The sequence below is a fragment of the Mauremys mutica genome, chromosome 3 (assembly GCF_020497125.1).
Source record: "Mauremys mutica isolate MM-2020 ecotype Southern chromosome 3, ASM2049712v1, whole genome shotgun sequence".
Taxonomy (NCBI): Eukaryota; Metazoa; Chordata; order Testudines; family Geoemydidae; genus Mauremys; species Mauremys mutica.
In genome coordinates, this window is record NC_059074.1 from 186,223,789 (window position 1) to 186,242,997 (window position 19,209).

Consider the following 19,209-nt stretch of genomic DNA (forward strand, 5'->3'; position numbering starts at 1 on the left):
AGATAGAAGGCCCTCGTTATTATAGTATCAAAGCTCCTAAGTATCATAAAAGAATTCAGAAATCCATCACACAGACATTTCCTACTCAGGGGACTTTTTTACTCTGACTGGGATTGGATTTAGAATTTGGATTGTGTGGAATTATGGGATCCCAGTGGGATGTTTGTTACAATCTTCTGCATGAACTTTAGAATATTATTGCAAAGCTCTGTATTATTATTATTATTATTATTTATTATTTATTTTTGTATTCCAGTAGCACGTAGAGGCCACCAATTAAGGATCAGGACTCCACTGTATGAGGCACTTGTACAAACAGATGAGAACATTTCCTACCTGAAAAAGAGATGACAATCTACATAAGAGTATGGATTTATTTTCCCCCAGGATCCTCCTCCTTTTTCTTTTTCTAGCATAGCAAGTCATCTTTAAATGGCTTAGCAGTTTCACACTGTTTTGAAATAATTTTACAATTTTCTGTACAACAATGGATGTTAATGGCCGGACTTTGGGACATCATTTACTGTTCTCACTCAATAATTCCCCCGCCTTCCCCTGTAGGTATGAGTGGCATACACAACGAAATAACAATGGTAACACAAGATGATTAACAGTGAGTACTTGCTATAAAGAGGATGATAATGGGTAAACTTATTTTGCCTATTTGACCACACATGTGAACATCATGGGCTAAATCCTCAAGTGAGACAGATCCTGGGCATAGTGGAGACTGGTGTGGCCTCCAGCATAATTTAGGGGAGCCTTGGGGCTGCTTTAAATTGTAGTAGCCTCCTACACTATGCTAGTATGGATCTCCACCATTCAAAGTGTTTCTGTCACATGTTCTCTTGCTCCCAGCATGCACCAGAACTGTAGAAGAAAGACTAGCATGAGGGGAGCTGCGTGGAGGCAAACTGTCAGTCTTTCCATGAGGGCCGGCTCCAGACCCCAGGGCGGCAGGTGGCTCCGGCAGACCTTCTGCAGTCAACGGAAGCCCTGGGACCAGCGCACCCTCCACAGGCACATCTGCCAGAGGTCCCCCAGAGCCGCGGGACTGGCGACCGGCATAGCGCCCCCTGCGGCATGCCGCCCTGCTTGGGGCGGCCAAATTCCTAGAGCCGCCCCTGCTTTCCATTCACAGAGTTCCTCTAAAGTCATCTCTCACACAAGATGCTATTTACCCACTGCTAGAAGAAGCAGGGATTTGACCCTCGAGCCCTACAGATCTGAGGGGAATTCCTGATTGCAAAGAGACATGAACATAAAAGCCTTGTGCTTCCACAGAGATTCCTGGGGCCCTCCAGCTCTGCCCCAGCTCTCCGTCAGTGCTACTTTAGTGAACCCATGTGGTCAGGGACTCCTCACTTGATGACTGATCCTGGTACCCTGTTTAAGGGAAATTCCCCAGGGCTCAGCCACAAAATATTTCTTCAGAATTTCTTGTCCAGTTGGTGAGGGCATGATGCATATCTTCTCCAGAGCTTTCCCCTTCATGCCACCCTCAGCCCTCATGCTCCTTCCCTGGCCCCCTCCATGGAGCCACAGATCATGTGCTACAGAAACATCTGACTTGCCTTCTGCAGGAGGGATGAGATCCGCTCACACAGTATCCCCATCACACCTGCATATAGAGAGTCTGGACCAGATTCTCAAAGATATTTAGGCAGCTAATTCTCCTTGATATTAATGTGAGTTAGCCACCTAAATAACCTGGAATATCTGGGCCTCCGTTCCTGTCAATGTAACTGCGGGAAAGCGTTTCTCTGTGTCTCATCTCTGCTCTTCCTCCTAGTTACAGTTCCTGATCCTCACCTTAGTTTAGATTGCTGAGAGCGGGCACCTCCCGCAGAAGCCATGTCTGCAGTAGGAAAAGCTTTATGGTTTAAAATAAGTTAAATAACATGAGGTGAATCATGATTTTGGCTTTATAGATTCATAGAATCATAAACTCTAGGATTGGAAGGGACTTCGAGAGGTCATCGAGTCCAGTCCCCTGCTCTCATGGCAGGACCAAATACTGTCTAGACCATCCCTGATGGACATTTTTCTACCCCACTCTTAAATATCTCCAGAGATGAAGATTCCACAACCTCCCTAGGCAATTTATTCCAATGTTTAACCACCCTGACAGTTAGGAACTTTTTCCTAATGTCCAACCTAAACCTCCCTTGCTGAAGTTTAAGCCCATTGCTTCTTGCTCTATCCTTAGAGGCTAAGGTGAACAAGTTTTCTCCCACCTCCTTATGACACCCTATTAGATACGTGAAAACTGCTATCATGTCCCCTCTCAGGCTTCTCTTTTCCAAACTAAACAAACCCAATTCTTTCTGTGCCTGTATGATTGGGATGATAAAACTTCACAAGAGTATTGTGAAAATAAGCATTTGGAGAGTGCAGTGAGGCACTTGGATAAAAGGTCTTCTATTCATGCAAAATACAGTCTCAATATTTTCCGTGGATTATATATGAATATAAAATGTGTGGTGAGCAAAATGCATTAAAAATGCTGCTGATTTTGATGATGCCCAGTGGGAGTTTGGGTTTGATTATGGCAGAACTTTGCCATTAGCCATAAATACGTAGAAATCTGGTTCAAAAGCATTGATGTTTTATAAATGTATGTATTTTTTTTGTTTTCAAAAGTAGCGTAGTTGTAGCAATTGCAATGATCAAAGTCTTTTGCTTCCATTCCAATATGCTAGTCCAGTGGTTTTCAAGCTGTGGTCCACAGCCCCCTGGCCGTCTGCAGACTATGCTAAGGGGTCCGTGAAAGGTCGTCATTACGGTAGAACAGTGTTTTTTCAACCTGTGGTTCTGGTGGTCGAATCCTAATTCAATCCCTGTTCTGTCAGCACCCAGGACAGTGTAGCTACACACTGTGTGCTTCATTCAGGGCAGATTGCAAGGTGCTGATCTAGGTCACAGAAACTAGGCAATATCTGGCACGATTGGGCCCACTGAGTTGCACCTGGGGAATCACAGCAAGTTATGATATACTGTCATATTCTAGATGCTCTGTGCACTGTAGATATGTGCTCCTGCTATATTAATGCCCCCTTAGAATCCTTTTGCTCCCACAGTATTCAGGTGGTGACAGCTGCAAAGTACCAAACTAATGACATAGTCACAAGCTTGCCATGACTCATTTATCCTTATGCAAGCTGGACTTTGTGCAAGTGCTGACCGAAAGGATGTTTAAGAACTTCTAGAGAAGTATTTATATAGGGCAACATTTTGAAATATGGCATGTATTTGAACACAGTATTTATGGAGGTGATAGTGAGCAGCTCTTAAAAAGCTGCTGTATTTATAATCCCCTTATTTTATGACTAGAAAAATAAAGTACAGTATTTATAACGAAGCCTATGAGCTTTCCAGAGAGATTTATACTTGTACATATTTTTTTGGAAATTTACAAGTTTGGTTGATAAAAGTAATGTATGTAATATATTGAGACTTTAACTGGAAACTGTGACATTTTTTTATTAAGAAACTGTAGTAGAATGACACCCAATCAATATGGCACATATTACATGGATTTAAAAACTGGCTAAACAATAAGTCTAAAAATGTAATTGTAAATGAGTAATCATCAGCAAAGGGGGTGTATTTCTACTGGCATTCCGTGGGGATCAGTTCTTGGTTCTATGCTATTTAATGTTTTTATCAATGACCTGCAAGGAAATATAAAATCATCACCGATAAAGTTTGCAGGTGGCACAAAAATTGGGGGAGTGGTAAATAATGAAGAGGACAGGTCATCGATAACATGATATCCTGGGACAGAGATGACTACGATGATATTGCACACAGCAATTTGCAGACTGTAATATTTACCAAGCAAAAATCATATTTGAGTGCATTAACACCTTGGAAAATCCCCCATGTAGAAATGGAGCTTGCTGAAGCATTGCTGATCACTCATTAAACTTGCAAGTTATGCAACCACATTTGCCAATCCAGGATTTAGACTTGCTTCCCATGTGCAAAGCCATAAAAACAAAAACCCAGAACTCAAGTCAGCGCTAGCTGAACGCTCACCCACTGAAGCGACGGGGAGAATCCATTAATTATTGATCAGAAGGCATTAGAGATTAGCTGATGTGAGTGTAATGAATAACAGCAGGAGATCTGCAGACACAGTATACTGGAATTTGTAAATGAGGATGTAAGCAGTGTCTGAATGAACTCTCCCCTGACAGCAGTGACGCACTGGGGGAAAAGACTTCAGGAGCAGAGCACATTTGCACGGACAAACCTACTCTGCCTAGGTTTTCAGTAGGCAGACCTGCTTTGCCAAGGTGATCAGTTTTGGCTGGTGTTGGGTTACAATTCACTGAAGGTGTGACTTTAAACTGGTTTAGTTAAAGGCTGTGTAGACACACTCATGTTTAGACCAGGCAAATTTTGGTTTAGGTTATAGGTTATAGGTTTAAACTGAAATAAGTGTCCACACAAGGGTCGGCACTTGTGCTGACTGCTACATCATGTAGGACTTTAAAAAAATGTTATCCACTATACAGTATTTTCTCTCTCTAGCTTTTATAAATCATTGCTATGTGTGGTTAAAATGTGGCCTTCCACAGGCTTCCTTGAAAAACTGAGGAGAGTGGAGCAGGGACAGGAAGAGGCAGGGGGAGGGGGCAGGATGGGGTGGGAAGAGATGGGGTGGGGTGGGACAAGGCAGGGCAGGAGTGTGGATTTGGGGTGAGGGGGAGAGCCTGGGGCAGAGCAGGGGTCAAGCAACCCAGGGAATTTGGGAAGTTGGCGCCTCCGTCTTCCCCGCTTCTGGCTGACATAGCTATGCCAACAGGCGCCTGTGGTGTAGATCTGCTCTTACTGTTCTACAAAGAAAATATGACCAGAGGCCCTGACCCTGCAGACACCGATCTGCACTGCTGTGCATTGTCCCCTGGAAATCAACAGTAATTCCGGTGCCCAGGCTACAGAGACTTAGGCACACACTGAGCTTTCTTCTCAAGGTGTTGTCCCGTTGAAGTCGTGGCGCTCAGCGGGGTTACAGTAAATTGCCCGTTAGGGATTGGGGTCAAAGTAATTAATTAGAGGGCTTATAATGAATGCTGACCTTGAGAGCCATATGCAATGAAACAAAGCTCTTGATAGGCTTTCATTTACTTATCTAGTTCTTTCCCTTTGTTTTCAAGGTGAACTCCAAGGAGAAATTAGTAAATTATGACCTCCTCTGATGCAATGGTTTGTGTGGAGTTGCATGCTAGACTGTGTCTACTCTGGCGACTGAACAACAAAACTGTTGTCATTCAGAGGTGTTAACCCTCTTTCCCCCCGAAAGACAAACGTTTTGCCACAACAAGTGCCAGTGTGAACAGCACGTTGTTGGCAGGAGAGAGCGAACGCTGCTCATTGGGAGTGGAAATATTTTGTCAGCCAAAGAGCTACCAAACAGCAGCTACGCTGCCCAACTTTTAGCGACAGGGCTTTGCCGACAGTCATGTCGCTAAAAGCTGCGTAGTGTAGACAAAGCCCTAGTGAGTACTGTAGGCTTAATTCACCTGTAGGGATATGGCAGGACACCCCAGGATCTGCAAATAAATTTAAAGTCTGGGATTTTCAAAAGCACCCAAGGCAGTTAGGTGCTCACGTGCCACTGAATGTCAATGAAACTTGGGTCCCTTAAAACCTGGAAAATCCAAGCTCAGATCACAGCACCTAGCACAATGTTGATAAGTTGAGTACACCAGGTCCGGGCCTGCTAGGGACTCCATCACACCAGGGAAGCCTTCGGCTTGGGAGATCCAACTGCATTTTAGTCTAGACATCAAAGGGGCCCACAAAGTAGCAGAAAATCCAGTCTTCTGCCTCAGCCACATCATTATTAATTATTGTTATAAAAATGCTAGAATGTGTTGCCCAAGTTGTAATCTTCGGTATAAGGTGTACAGCTGGGCTGGGTGGGGTTCTTTCTTTTCTTTTCTTTTGAGGGGGGGATTGTAAATTCACTGAAATATGTTTTTCAGGGCACTGAAACTATTTGCAAATTTGGGCTGAATTTACTGAATAATTTCAACGGAAAATACTTAAGAATTCAGAAATGGTAAAATGGTTTGTTTAAAAAATGTGAATTCAAATCAATGTTTCATTTCAAAAGTGTCAATCTGAATTGATATTTTGTTTCAAAATAGCCATTCAAATTGATATTCAAAACAGTTTGTTCAACCAAACTGTTTTGTTTTTTTCATTCCTCATTTTGTGAAGGAAAAAACAAACTGAAACACCAACATTGGGGGGGAGGCCAATGGTCAATTTGGCCCCTGAACAGAAAAATCAACAATTCACTGAGTTACACAGCTGCTAACAGCTCTTATTCTGTTAACAAGAAAAATAGAAAAACAAGCCATATCTTCAAATTGTTAGTAAAGTATGAGTGATTTTAAGGTCTAGTTTTTCATTCTTTCCACATGTATAACTCCCAGAGTAGTTAATAGGAGTTTGGAATGCACAAAAAAATGGAAAAAAATTCAGTAACAAGTGAGTAGACAAAAACATATTCCACCCATCAAAATAGTAATGCTTTTAAAATAATTTTAAGAGCCCGACCCTACACAGGATTACACATGTGAATAATGCTCTTCCTGTGCATAAAGATTTGCAAACTTGGGCATATCTAACACATTTCTGACATGTAACCTTAGGGGAAACATATACAATACTGGGAACATATACAATAATACGTGTGAATACTTTTGTGCTTATAATGAAAACTGTATCTGTAGGCACCTGGACAGGAGCAGGGCATTATAGCTATTTGTGTCTGGTTTGCTTTTTCTTCTTTCCTTGGGGAGATTGCAGGCAGAAATTAGTAAATTAGCTTTTTCCTCATCTTCCCTTTTGTAAATAGTCACTGTGATGGAGCAGGGACTGTCTGTGTGGGGGATGGGGGAGCCGGGGAGGACTTTAGGTGAGGGACAGGACCTGAGCCTGTAACCTGAGCTAGGCAGGGGGAGGGGAGGTCAACACCTTTGCCCGGGAAGCTAGACAAAGGCAGAGAGCCAGCTGGAGAGGGTTGGGTCAGTTTCGGTTTTGGGCTGGGGGGTGCAGTGCAGGGAATCCCAAGCTGGGAACTAAGCTCCCTGCACCCCCCAGAAGGACCAGTTTGAGGGGTCCTGGCTGTATCTCCAAGCTCTGCTGTAGCCTGCATTCCTGTGTCCAATAAACCTTCTGTTTTACTGGCTGGCTGAGAGTCACTGCGAGTCCCAGGCAGAGGGGTGCAGAGCCGGACTCCCCCACACTCCGTGACAGTCATCTCACATTAAGAATTTTAACTCTGTTCTCCAGCGTAGTCCCCCTCCCTCCCCAAGGTTCACTATGCACTAAGGTCACCAAAAGGCAATGGAAGAAACATGAAAGGGAACAGAAATAAAGTTTCCAACAGAAACTCTGATGCTGTTTTATTGTTCACTGTAGCATCCAAGTGATTATAGGCCGAGGCCCCAATTCAGCATAGCGCCTAAGCAAGTGTTTAACTTTAGTCTTGAAACACATGCTTAAGTGTGTTTAAGCTTACTAAACTGCTCAAGACAGTTAAGACCAAAGCAGACTGTGAAGAACTTCCAAAAGATCTCACAAAACTAAGTGATTGGGCAACAAAGTGGCAAATGAAATTTAATGTGGATAAATGTAATGTAATGCACATTGGAAAAAATAACCCCAACTATACATACAATATGATGGGGGCTAATTTAGCTACGAGTCAGGAAAAAGATCTTGGAGTCATCGTGGACAGTTCTCTAAAGATGTCCACGCAGTGTGCAGAGGCGGTCAAAAAAGCAAACAGGATGTTAGGAATCATTAAAAGGGGATAGAGAATAAGACTGAGAATATATTATTGCTCTTATATAAATCCATGGTACGCCCACATCTCGAATACTGTGTACAGATGTGGTCGCCTCATCTCAAAAAAGATATACCGGCACTAGAAAAGGTTCAGAGAAGGGCAACTAAAATGATTAGGGGTTTGGAGAGGGGCCCATACGAGGAGAAATTAAAGAGGCTAGGACTCTTCAGCTTGGAAAAGAAGAGACTAAGGGGGGATATGATAGAGGTATATAAAATCATGAGTGATGTGGAGAAAGTGGATAAGGAAAAGTTATTTACTTATTCCTATAATACAAGAACTAGAGGTCACCAAATGAAATTAATAGGCAGCAGGTTTAAAACAAATAAAAGGAAGTTCTTCTTCACACAGCGCACAGTCAACTTGTGGAACTCCTTGCCTGAGGAGGTTGTGAAGGCTAGGACTATAACAGCATTTAAAAGAGAACTGGATAAATTCATGGAGGTTAAGTCCATAAATGGCTATTAGCCAGGATGGGTAAGGAATGGTGTCCCTAGCCTCTGTTCGTCAGAGGATGGAGATGGATGGCAGGAGAGAGGTCACTTGATCATTTCCTGTTAGGTTCACTCCCTCTGGGACACCTGGCATTGGCCACTGTCAGTAGACACAGCAAAGAATCCTGTGGCACCTTAGACAGGATACTGGGCTAGATAGACCTTTGGTCTGACCTGGTGCGGCCGTTCTTATGTTCTTATGTAAGTGCTTTCCTGAATTGGGCCATAACGTAATCGAGTTGTGGCATACAAGCGACAGTCTAAACCTATTAGACTGGCATTATCAAAAGCACCCGGGACTGGCCTAAATTTGCTCTTACTGAAGTCAGTGGTGAAACTCCCATTAACTTCAGTGGGAACAGAGATAGGAAAATACTGCCAGTAATCTTTATAGTAAAAGCAACAGCACTAATAAAGACCCAGAGAATTGTAGAAATGCAGAACTGGAAGGGACCTCAAGAGGTCTTCTAGTCCTGCCACTTCCCCCCATCCTGCCTTGGTACATGTGGGTGAAGCATACCTAGACCGTCCCTGACAGTGTTTGTCTGACCTGTTCTTAAAAACCTCCAGTGATGGAGATTTCACAACCTCCCTAGCTAGAGAAGCAAATAAATATTGAAGGCTCAAGCCATATCAACAAACTATTCGCATTTTAGGATTTGATCCTGCTGTCTTTGCACTCTTGATTACCAGTGAAGCCAACAGGAGATTAGGGTCTGTGAAGCAGGATTGGCCTGAATCCTACAAATAATTCAGAACTGTAAACCTTTGAAAGGATTGATCTGTATGTGTAGTGAATCCATAAGGGTAATGCAACATGAAAGAAAATGTTAGTACTGATGATCTTGATACTGGGAATTAATTTTAAAATGAAAAAAAAATCCTTGAAATTTTTATTCACTTAAAGTTCTTAAATAATTTAAATGAAAATATTAAATGAATGATATAATTTGTATTTGTTTTTGTTTTATTTTAGGGAAACACCTTGACAATATCAGTAAGTTCTATTTTTCTTCTATTGAAACATCTTACATGAAGTTTTAGGCAGTAAAGAAAAATCCCATGTAATAACAATTGAACCCAGATATTGCAAAGACTTAAGCCAATATGTAACTTTGCGCAATTCAGTGGGACTACTACACATGAATAAGTGTTTGCAGGATCAGGCCTATATCTGGATGGACTCGGATAAAATATTACAAGCATCTAATTATTTATGTGGATTTCTTTCTCTCTCTTTTTAGGTGAACTCCATGAAGATATTAGTAAGTTATATTTCTCCCAGTTGAAACTTTTTTTGGAGGGTGTTACTTTCCATTATAACATAATTTTATTTTTCTACCCTCAAAACTCCTGCAGCTTTAGATTAGGAAGGTACACGTTAATAGTAATGAATAGCCATGATCCTTCTGCATTATACAACCCACTGGTGAATGTGTTACAGGCCTGCCTGCATACTGCTCTACATACAATATGAGTCTGCTACAGACCCTTGCTAAATCTACAGCAATTTGGTCTTTTTTTTTAGCTCTGGAAGTCCCCACTTAAATCCCTGGTGAATCAGCCAAGATGGTGGCCATCACACTTGCATATGGTTAACTTTAAGTATGTGATTACTTCCACTGAAATAAATCAAGGCCTATGTACGTGAGCTGAATGACTATAATGAAAAGTGATCTATACACTTCCATATATGCTAAGAGAATTTTTAATTGCCTTTTCCTTTTCTTTTTATTTAAGGTGAACTGAATGAAAAAATTAGTAAGTTATATTTTCTCATTTCTGTGTGGATTGCATCTTCTCATGACATTGTTCATCTACTTTTCTCCCCAGACAGGAACTGCAGGCTGAATTCAAACACACAACAAATTATTTGTCACCAAGAAAGATTGTGAGATAGTGATTAAAACTGAGAGTATTGAATAGATATGCTGGTCCACATTCTCAGCCACCTAATGAAACAGTGTGACAGACATTCTGAGTTTTGAGAAGCTCTAGTCTGGAGTATTGTAGTACTTCCTATGGAATCACAGAAATGTATTGGAACACTGCGAGTAACAACTCCAACACACACACGCAGGCCTTGACTTTGTACTAGAGTCCCAGATCAGATACAACAATATAGTAACATACAAAATAACAATTTAACAGTAAGATAAAGATACAACACTATCTGTTGGTAAGGAGTTCGCCTACAGTGATCATCACATTACATAAATTCACTGCCTACAACCCCATCCCACCCTGTGTAGTGGTTGTGTATAGGATGTGGCCTTTAACCCACGTAGGGCTAGAATAATTGATACTGGAAGATTTCAGAGGTGCCTTATCCATGGTTTGGAAGGGAATCGTTCCCCAAAGACAGATTAAAAAGTCTTGGCATGAGATGGTTTTGATGAAGGGGTTGGGCTTAATTTAATCTTGGGAGAAAAGCTCTTCCATAACATCTTTATTTCTGACTTTTTAAATTATTATTACTATTATTATTATTTAGGTGGACTTCAAAGAGAACTTGGTAAGTGTTTCCCTCCCCCTCCCTTTTTCTGTAATGCATCCTTTTTTATTAATCAGATTCAGCTTAACAATGAACTTATTCACATGAGTGCTCACCTTTATTTGATTTGCTTGGTTTCAGGATGGAGAAAAGCCCTAGTTTGTCCAAGTAAATAAAGTTTGTATTTAGTTAATGTCCAAATTTCACTTTCTGGGGAGATCCTTGCTCCCTTTCTTTGCAGAAATAGTTTAAAACAACACAAAACACAAATAGGAAATAATGCAATAGTTTCTCTGGTTGAAATTTGAATGGTGAAGGTGGTTCCCCAAGTGAGCTGTATTGCTGGGGAATCTTCCTTTGGGAACACGAAGAGGAGTGAATTAATATTTTTCTGGATAATACATGCTCAGGTAGTACTTGAATGGGATGCTGTCCTGATGTTATTCTGTGCACATTCATAGGGGAAGGACAGCCCAGTGGCTAGCGTGTTAGCCTAGAATTCTGAAGGCCTCAGTTCAGATCCCTGCTCCTGTGTGACATTGGACAAATCACTTAGTTTCTTTTTTGCCAGAAGCTGGGAATGGGTCACTTGATGATTGCCCGTTCTGTTCATTCCCTCTGGGGCACCTGGCATTGTCAGAAAACAGGATACTGGGTCAAACAATATATGCCATTCAACCCAAAACAAACACCTTTTAAGATTTTTGGTTGACCCCAAATTATTATTTTTTTATTTATTTTTGGTGTAAACCTAAAAATCAGTTATTTGCACAGTTCTGGGAGAAGAAGACAAAGATGCACAAAACTTCCCACACCGGTTTCACCTGCTGCTCTATGGGTCTGCTCTTGTATACATCCAGTGCTTAATGTGTAATGAAAGAGGTTTCGGGGCTCAAGCAGTATTTTCTACATTCATAATTGATGAAGCAAGCCCAGAGGTACCAGATCTACAAACTGCCAAGCCTAGAGATGCCGGGGCTCAATGCTGGCACAAATTTAAGCACTGAACACATCCTCTTCCCCACACAGACCTCCTTATTCCTGATGTACGATTTGATAGGAATTTTTATTGTCAGCTATCCTAGTGATCAGGCTGTTCTGGGAGCTTTGTCTTCAGGGGGAAAGACGACTTTGTCAGTTTTTGTTAAAGTTTGATTCTATAGCAGTTTCCTCTCCTCTGCTGAAAACAGAAGATGATCTTCTCCTTCCTCCTTAGATAATGTCGTGAGGAGACCTGGGTGAAAAATGGATATTTCAGTTCATTGGCAATTTCAAAAAAATTAAGACAAATTTGTTTTGGGTCAGACCAGAAATGAAAATTTTTAGAAAGTTAAAAACATGATTTAAACAAAATGTTTTATTTTGAGCATTATAAACTTTTTTTTTTGCTTTTTTAAAAATAAAATTAAGGGAAATTTTGAAATAAAAAATTGTTCCCAACCAAAAAAATCAAAATATTTCATTTTTAATATGTCAAAACAAAAGATTCTGATTTTTTTGAATATTTTTATTTGTCTTAAACAAATAATTTGGCAAAATTGACATGGATTTGGAAAATGTTTGTGTTGTTGAATCTGCATTTTTCACCAACAAAAGTTTTGGCCTAACAATGTCACCAACTCTAGTTGTGAGAGCGACCCATTGTGTTTTATTCCACTTTAACCACTGTTTGGGCTAAAATCTCTTTCTGCTTCTTCAGACTGTCCTAACACCCTTTCCTGGTGGCTCGCCACACTCTAGAGAGATGGCCTCTTGGCTGGTAGCCCTTTCTACCTGGCCTTCATTATTCCCCATGGAACTTAAATTAGGGGTATATCAAATCATGCTATGGTGTGACCTGACTTTAAATATTAGGAAGGAGGAGCACAGCAGGGGTTCTGTTCATGAAAAAGAAATGGGAATAAAATCTGCTGGGGCTCCCCAGCGTTCCTGGGTCTCTGATCCCCTCTCTGGGGAGAGGCAGGGCCGCCCAGAAGATTCCGGGGGCCCGGGGTCTTCGGCGGCAGGGGGCCCCCGCTTCGGTGGTAAGTCGGCGGCGGGGGGCCCTTCCGTTCCGGGACCCGCCGCCAAAGTGCCCCGAAGGACCCCCGGCCAGCGAAGACCGGGAGCAAAGAAGTTCTGGGGGCCTGGGCCCCGCGAGAGTTCCGGAGCGAGTGAAGGACCCCGCTCCAGGGGCCCCAAAAAACTCTCGTGGGGGCCCCTGCTGGGCCCGGGACCTGGGGCAAATTGCCCCACTTGACCCCCCCTCTGGGCGGCCCTGTCTGCAGGAGAGGAAAGATTCTGCATCTCAGACCTGGCTCAGATGGCCTTTCGCTTGTGTTACTGACCTGTTCCTGCTCGGGTTTGTGACTCTGTCCTGCAGTCTACTGAGGGGGAGATATGATTGCTCTTTATAAATATATCAGAGGGATAAATATCAGGGAGGGAGAAGAATTATTTAAGCTTAGTACCAATGTGGACACAAGAACAAATGGATATAAACTGGACACTAGGAAGTTTAGACTTGAAATTAGACGAAGGTTTCTAACCATCAGAGGAGTGAAGTTCTGGAACAGCCTTCCAAGGGGAGTAGTGGGGGCAAAAGACATATCTGGCTTCAAGACGAAGCTTGATAAGTTCATGGAGGGGATGGTATGATGGGATAGCCTAATTTTGGCAATTAATTGATCTTTGGGATTATTAGCAGGTAAGTATGCCCAGTGATCTGTGATGGGATGTTAGATGGGGTGGGATCTGAGTTACTACAGAGAATTCTTTCCTGGGTGCTGGCTGGTGAGTCTTGCCCACATGCTCGGGGTTTAACTGAATTTTCCTCCAGGGCAGATTGGCAGAGGCCCTGGAGGTTTTTCGCCTTCCTCTGCAGCATGGGGCACGGGTCACTTGCTGGAGGATTCTCTGCAGCTTGAGGTCTTTAAATCACGATTTGAGGACTTCAGTAACTCAGACATAGGTTAGGGGTTTGTTACAGGAGTGGGTGGGTGAGGTTCTGTGGCCTGCGTTGGGCAGGAGGTCAGACTAGATGATCATAATGGTCCCTTCTGACCTTAAATCTATGAATCTTGGAGCTCCTCCCCATTCAGAGCTGGGTAAATCCTGAAGGAAGGACCCGGGGCAGATCGAACCTTCCCCGAGAGATGAGCTCTGCCCAGGGGTGATGGATTCCTCTTCCTAAAACTGGGGGTGGGGGGAGGTGGGTATGAGGCCCCACCCCGCTCCATGGCCCTGCCCCTGCCCCTTCTCTTCCTCCGGAGGTCCCGCCCCCTCGGCCTAGCCAGAAGCTGGAGCCCATTCTGCCTGGGATGGGGGAGGGTTGAGCGCAGCCCCTGGCTAGGGTGACCAGACAGCAAATGTGAAAAATCGGGACGGGGGTGAGGGGTAATAGGAGCCTGTATAAGAAAAAGACCCAAAAATTGAGACTGTCGCTATAAAATCAGGACATCTGGTCACCCTACCCCTGGCCCATGTCCTCATCTCCTGGGTCCCCACCAAGGCAGGTGGAGGGTCTGCAGCTCCCCACGGCTGCCCACATAGCTCTTACCCTGACCCAGATCCAGCTTCCAGTCTGGCCTGGGGACAGGGCCTCGGGGGCCAAAGAGCTGGAACCAGGCCATGGTAAGAGACACCCGGGCAGCTGCTGTGGAAAGCCACAGACCCTCCATCAGCCCTGGATGGGGGGTCATCTGGGGGGCAGGGACATGGGCCAGGGGCTGCTCTCGCCCCCCACCTCTCCCCACGGCTCCCCACAGCTGCACAGGTTCCCCGGTCAGGCTCCAGCTTCTGGCCTGGCCAGGAGGTGGTCCTTTGGGGGAGCAGAAGGGGCAGGGGGCAAGGCCCGTGGGGAGAGGGAGGGCCAGTCCCTCATTCCTGCACCTCTGGTTCTGCCTTTAGCATCATGATTCTCTCTTTCCACTGCAGCGAATGTGACCCTGGATCCAAACACAGCAAATGCCCAGCTCATCGTGTCTGAGGATCGGAAAAGCGTGAGGCGTGGAATTGCACGGCAGGAGGTGCCGGACAATCCAGAGCGATTCCATTCTTTCTGTTTGCTGGGCTGTGAGAGGTTCACCTCAGGGCGACATTACTGGGAGGTGGAGGTGGGAGATGGAGGATTTGGGGCTGTGGGTGTTGCCAGAGAGTCTATGAGGAGGAAGGGAGGGATCAGATTTAACCCTGAGCAGGGGATCTGGGCTGTAGAGCAGTGTGGGGATCAGTACCGGGCTCTCACCTCCCCGGAAACTCCCATGCCCCTGAGTGAGAGACCTAAGAAGATTGGGGTTTATCTGGACTATGAAGCGGAGTGGGTGGCATTTTATAATACTGGTAATGAGACCCTGATCTTTACTTTCATGTCAGCATCTTTCACTGGGGAGACAATCCTTCCCTTCTTCTGGGTGGGGATTGGAGTCCCGCTCAGAGTCTGCCCCTGAGGCCTGGAGATGGAGAGGTAGCAATATCCCACTGGGGTTCACTCTGATTATGGACCAGAAATGGACTGAACTAGTTGTTGTCCTGGGGACAGCTCAGATGTTTTAAAACACACTGCTGTGGTTCTAGAGAGGGGGATTGAGGAGACAGAGAAGATGGGGGGGGTTGTAGGGAGCATAGGCACCGACTCTGTGGGTGCCACTGGGCTTGAGCACCCACAAGGAAAAATTAGTGGGTGCTCTGCACCCACCGGAAGCCAAGCTCCCTTCACTCCCCATCCAACTCACCTCCTTCTCCTGCCCTGAGCACGCCGCGTCCCCACTCCTCCGCCTACCTCCCAGTGCTTCCCGCCGCCACACAGCTGTAGCAAGCTCTGGGAGGGAGGGGGGAGGAGGCAGGAGCGGGGCGGGGACCAGGGCCAGCTCTAGGTTTTTTGCTGCCCCAAGCAAAAATTTTTTTGGCTGCCCCCCCCGCCCCCAGACATGAGCCCCCCCCCGCCCACCAGTACCCCCCACTCACACCCCCTGTTGCCCCAGCACTGGCCTCCCCCCCAAATGTGGAATCCGCTACCAGCACACTGCAGCCGAGCCCTGGCCCAGCTGCGACTCCGTCCCCATGCGGGTGGAGCTGCTGGGCAGCACGGAGCGGGAGTACTTCCAGGTGGCGGCACGGCTACGGGGTGGCGCAAAGAACACGGCCCCCTCCCTGGGCTTCGCAGCACTGCTGGTGGCCAAGGTGGATCAGTTCGTGCTCACCGCCCTCACCCTCGACATGTTGGCGGCCAAAGACCTGGAGAGCCCCCTGGACCTGCTGCTCTTCAGCCTCACGGTGCCCTGGCCCAGCCCTGGCAGGAGGGAAGGCGAGGATCTCCGGCTGCGGGGCTACCTGCTCAGCACCGACGAACCCAGTCGGCCGCTCACCTCCTCACACACTCCAGGAGCCCCTCGCCACCATCGCAGCCCGGGCTCGGCTCCAGGGGACCCCGTTTCCCTCCCTCCCCGGCTCCTCACACACACTGGGTAGGGCCGCCCAGAGGATTCAGGGCAAAGCAATTTTGGGGGCCCCTTCCATAAAAAAAAGTTGCAATACTATAGTAACATGTATTTGGAAATGTAAAAAATAACTAGTGAAAATTAATTTGTAATAATTAGAAAATACACCAAATACATTATTTAAAAACATTAAATGCTTTACTGGTCTGTATACATTTGCAATTACAAAATGGGCTGTTGCTGGGTGATGGTGATGGTTGGTGCCAATGGGCTGTCACTGCCTGGAGGTGGTGCTGCTGTTGCCCAGGGCTGGGTGGGGAGCTGGGCTCTGGGGGGTGCCCGGCTCACAGGGGCTGGGCTCAGGACTGTGAGGAGATGGGGTTGGAGGTTGTCTGGCTCAGAGGGGCTCGCCTCAGAGCTGGGGGTCTGGGGTGGGGGGATGGAGTCGGAGGGTGCCCACCTCAGAGCAGCTGGGCTCAGAGCTGGGGGTCAGGGCAGTGGGGGATGGGGTCGGGGGTGTCCAGATCAGAGGGGCTGGGCTCAGAGCTAGGGGTCAGGGCTGTGGGGGGAATGGGGTCAGGGAGGTGTCCGGATCAGAGGGGCTGGGCTCGGAGCTGGGGGTCAGGGCTGTGAGGGGAATGGGGTGAGGGGGGTGTCTGGATCAGAGGGGCTGGGCTCGGAGCTGGGGGTCAGGGCTGTGGGGGGAATGGGATCAGGGGGGTGCCCAGATAAGAGGGGCTGGGCTCAGAGCTGGGGGTCAGGGCAGGGGGGGATGGGGTCAGGGGTGCCCAGCTCAGAGGGGCTGGGCTCAGAGCTGGGGGTCAGGGCTGTGGGGGGAATGGGGTGAGGGGGGTGTCTGGATCAGAGGGGCTGGGCTCGGAGCTGGGGGTCAGGGCTGTGGGGGGAATGGGGTGAGGGGGGTGTCTGGATCAGAGGGGCTGGGCTCGGAGCTGGGGGTCAGGGCTGTGGGGGGAATGGGGTGAGGGGGGTGTCCGGATCAGAGGGGCTGGGCTCGGAGCTGGGGGTCAGGGCTGTGGGGGGAATGGGGTCAGGGGGGTGTCTGGATCAGAGGGGCTGGGCTCAGAGCTGGGGGTCAGGGCTGTGAGGGGGATGGGGCTGTGGGGGTGCCCAGGTCCTAGGGGCTGGGCTTGGAGCTGGAGGTCAGGGCTGGGCCTGGGGGGTAATGGGGTCAGGGGGTGCCTGACAAACACCTCCCTGAGACCCCCCCAATCCAACCCCCCTTCCCTGGCCCCACAGAACCTGTGTCCCCTCCCTGCCCCCTGAGTGTCCCCGGGACTCCCTGCCCCTTAGCCCCGGCTGCTTACCCCCGGGTCACTGCGCAGCAGCCGCACGGCTCCGGACGGGGCTGAGCTCTTCCCGTCTCAGAGCCGCGTGGGGAGGGGGCGAGGCCGCAAGCTCCAGGCTAAACTCAGCTGCCTCCGCTCGGCCCGGAGCTCGCAGCCCCGCCCCCTGACCACGCAGCTCTGAGCGGGGCGGGGCTCAGCCCCGCCCCCCCAGCCAAGCTGCTGCCGGGCTGTTTAGGACCCGGGGAACAAGCGGAGGAGGAGCGGCCCGTCTTCTGCAGCCAGGCGGGGCCGCGCTACCGGTAAGGGGCCCCCCCTCTCCCCCAAGCGGAGCCGGTAGCGCGGCCCTGCCCGGCTGCAGGGGACGGGCCGCTCCTCGGCTCGCAGCGGCAGGATGAGCTGGGGCCCCAGCCCCAGCCTTTTGCCGTCCCCTATATTTTGCCGCCCTAGGCAGCAGCTTGTTTTGCTGGTGCCTAGAGCCGCCCCTGGCGGGGACGGAGATTTGGGGAAGGAGTTGGACTCGGGGCAGGGGTGGAGTTGGGGTGGGGCTGGGGCCGACGGGGGGTTGAGCACCTACTGGCGCCAGTAGAAGGTGGTGCCTATGGTAGGGAGAGGAGAAGCTGAAGACTGGAAAGGGAACGTGAGGCTTTACTGGGGAGGGAGATGCTGGAAGGAAATGGAGGGTGAAAGACAGGGAAAGGGGGTAAGGAAAGTAGAGAGAGAGAGGGAATAAAACTGTTCAATATTATGGAAAGTGATTGTGTTTTCTTAACTCAGTCCCTTTGTTCATGAAAAAAACTATTTTGAGGCCTTAAATTATTCTTGCAGATTTTGGACACTCTCTTCTCTGTGTTCTGATTATTACCCTATCATTGAATTGTTTGGAATTCTCACATTTCCTGACTGTAAATATAGCATGTATTTTAAATGCTGTTATTTCTGTTCGGTATTTTCTTTTCTCTCTCTTTCTTTCAAGCTGTTTGTTTTTTAAAGGAGCAGTACCTTTTTTTCCTGCATAAGCTCTGGACTGTGTGCTGGGCATCCCAGGTCTGCAGGATGATGTGATCTCACCAGTCTGTGCTTGTGGCCCTGTGCCAGTCTACCTAGGGAATACCAGCAGCTATGCCAGTTATACTGAGCAGCATATGCCAGTGTGAGTCTGCCATGCCAGGGTACTCCTTCTCCTCCTGCTCCATCATACAGTCCATCAGGTACCTTTGGTGGGGCAGAAAAGTCCTCTCAAATGTTCACCAGCACTTCAAGGAAGCTCTGTCCTTTTTCTGATGCAGGAGTGAAAGTGCAAGCGAGAGGATTTCTTCAAAAGGTGCCTTCTCCATGTTGCTGGCTCTGGTAGCTTGGCACACACAGACCAAATTCACTCCTCAGCACTCTGTGTTGGCGGGCTGTTCAAACTTCCTGTAACAAGAAGGGTGGGCAGAAAAGTTTTGTTACACTGTAACATGCTCAAAGGGCCACAGCGGCCACATTTCAGGCTGGTGTTGGGGAATCTGGGCTAGGGTTGGTTGGACTCAGGTCTACATGCTGCAGTGTGGACACCAGAGCCCCAGATTTGAGCCTAGGTTAGAAATGTCTTCATGTAGGGTTAAGAACCAGTATAGATGCTCAA

The 19,209-nt window shown here is 47.1% G+C and overlaps 1 protein-coding gene across 3 annotated transcripts; it reads left to right on the forward strand.

Moving 5' to 3' along the window:
• The first annotated feature begins 254 nt into the window (after positions 1 to 254).
• On the forward strand, positions 255 to 15,381 carry LOC123365947 (butyrophilin subfamily 2 member A2-like). 3 transcript variants are annotated; one of them, XM_045008979.1, is made up of 8 exons: positions 255 to 365; positions 562 to 613; positions 9,344 to 9,364; positions 9,612 to 9,632; positions 10,108 to 10,128; positions 10,862 to 10,882; positions 11,003 to 11,029; positions 14,777 to 15,381. In XM_045008979.1, exons 2-8 carry the CDS (start codon positions 604 to 606, stop codon positions 15,286 to 15,288), a joined length of 633 nt encoding a protein of 210 aa, XP_044864914.1. In that variant the 5' UTR covers positions 255 to 365; positions 562 to 603; the 3' UTR covers positions 15,289 to 15,381. The 3 variants fall into 3 exon arrangements, 2 of the variants coding, with proteins under 2 accessions (XP_044864914.1, XP_044864915.1); XR_006577847.1 differs by lacking the exons at positions 562 to 613; positions 11,003 to 11,029 and having other exon boundaries at positions 258 to 365; positions 14,777 to 14,912; XM_045008980.1 differs by lacking the exon at positions 11,003 to 11,029 and having other exon boundaries at positions 263 to 613.
• Positions 15,382 to 19,209: the final 3,828 nt, after the last annotated feature.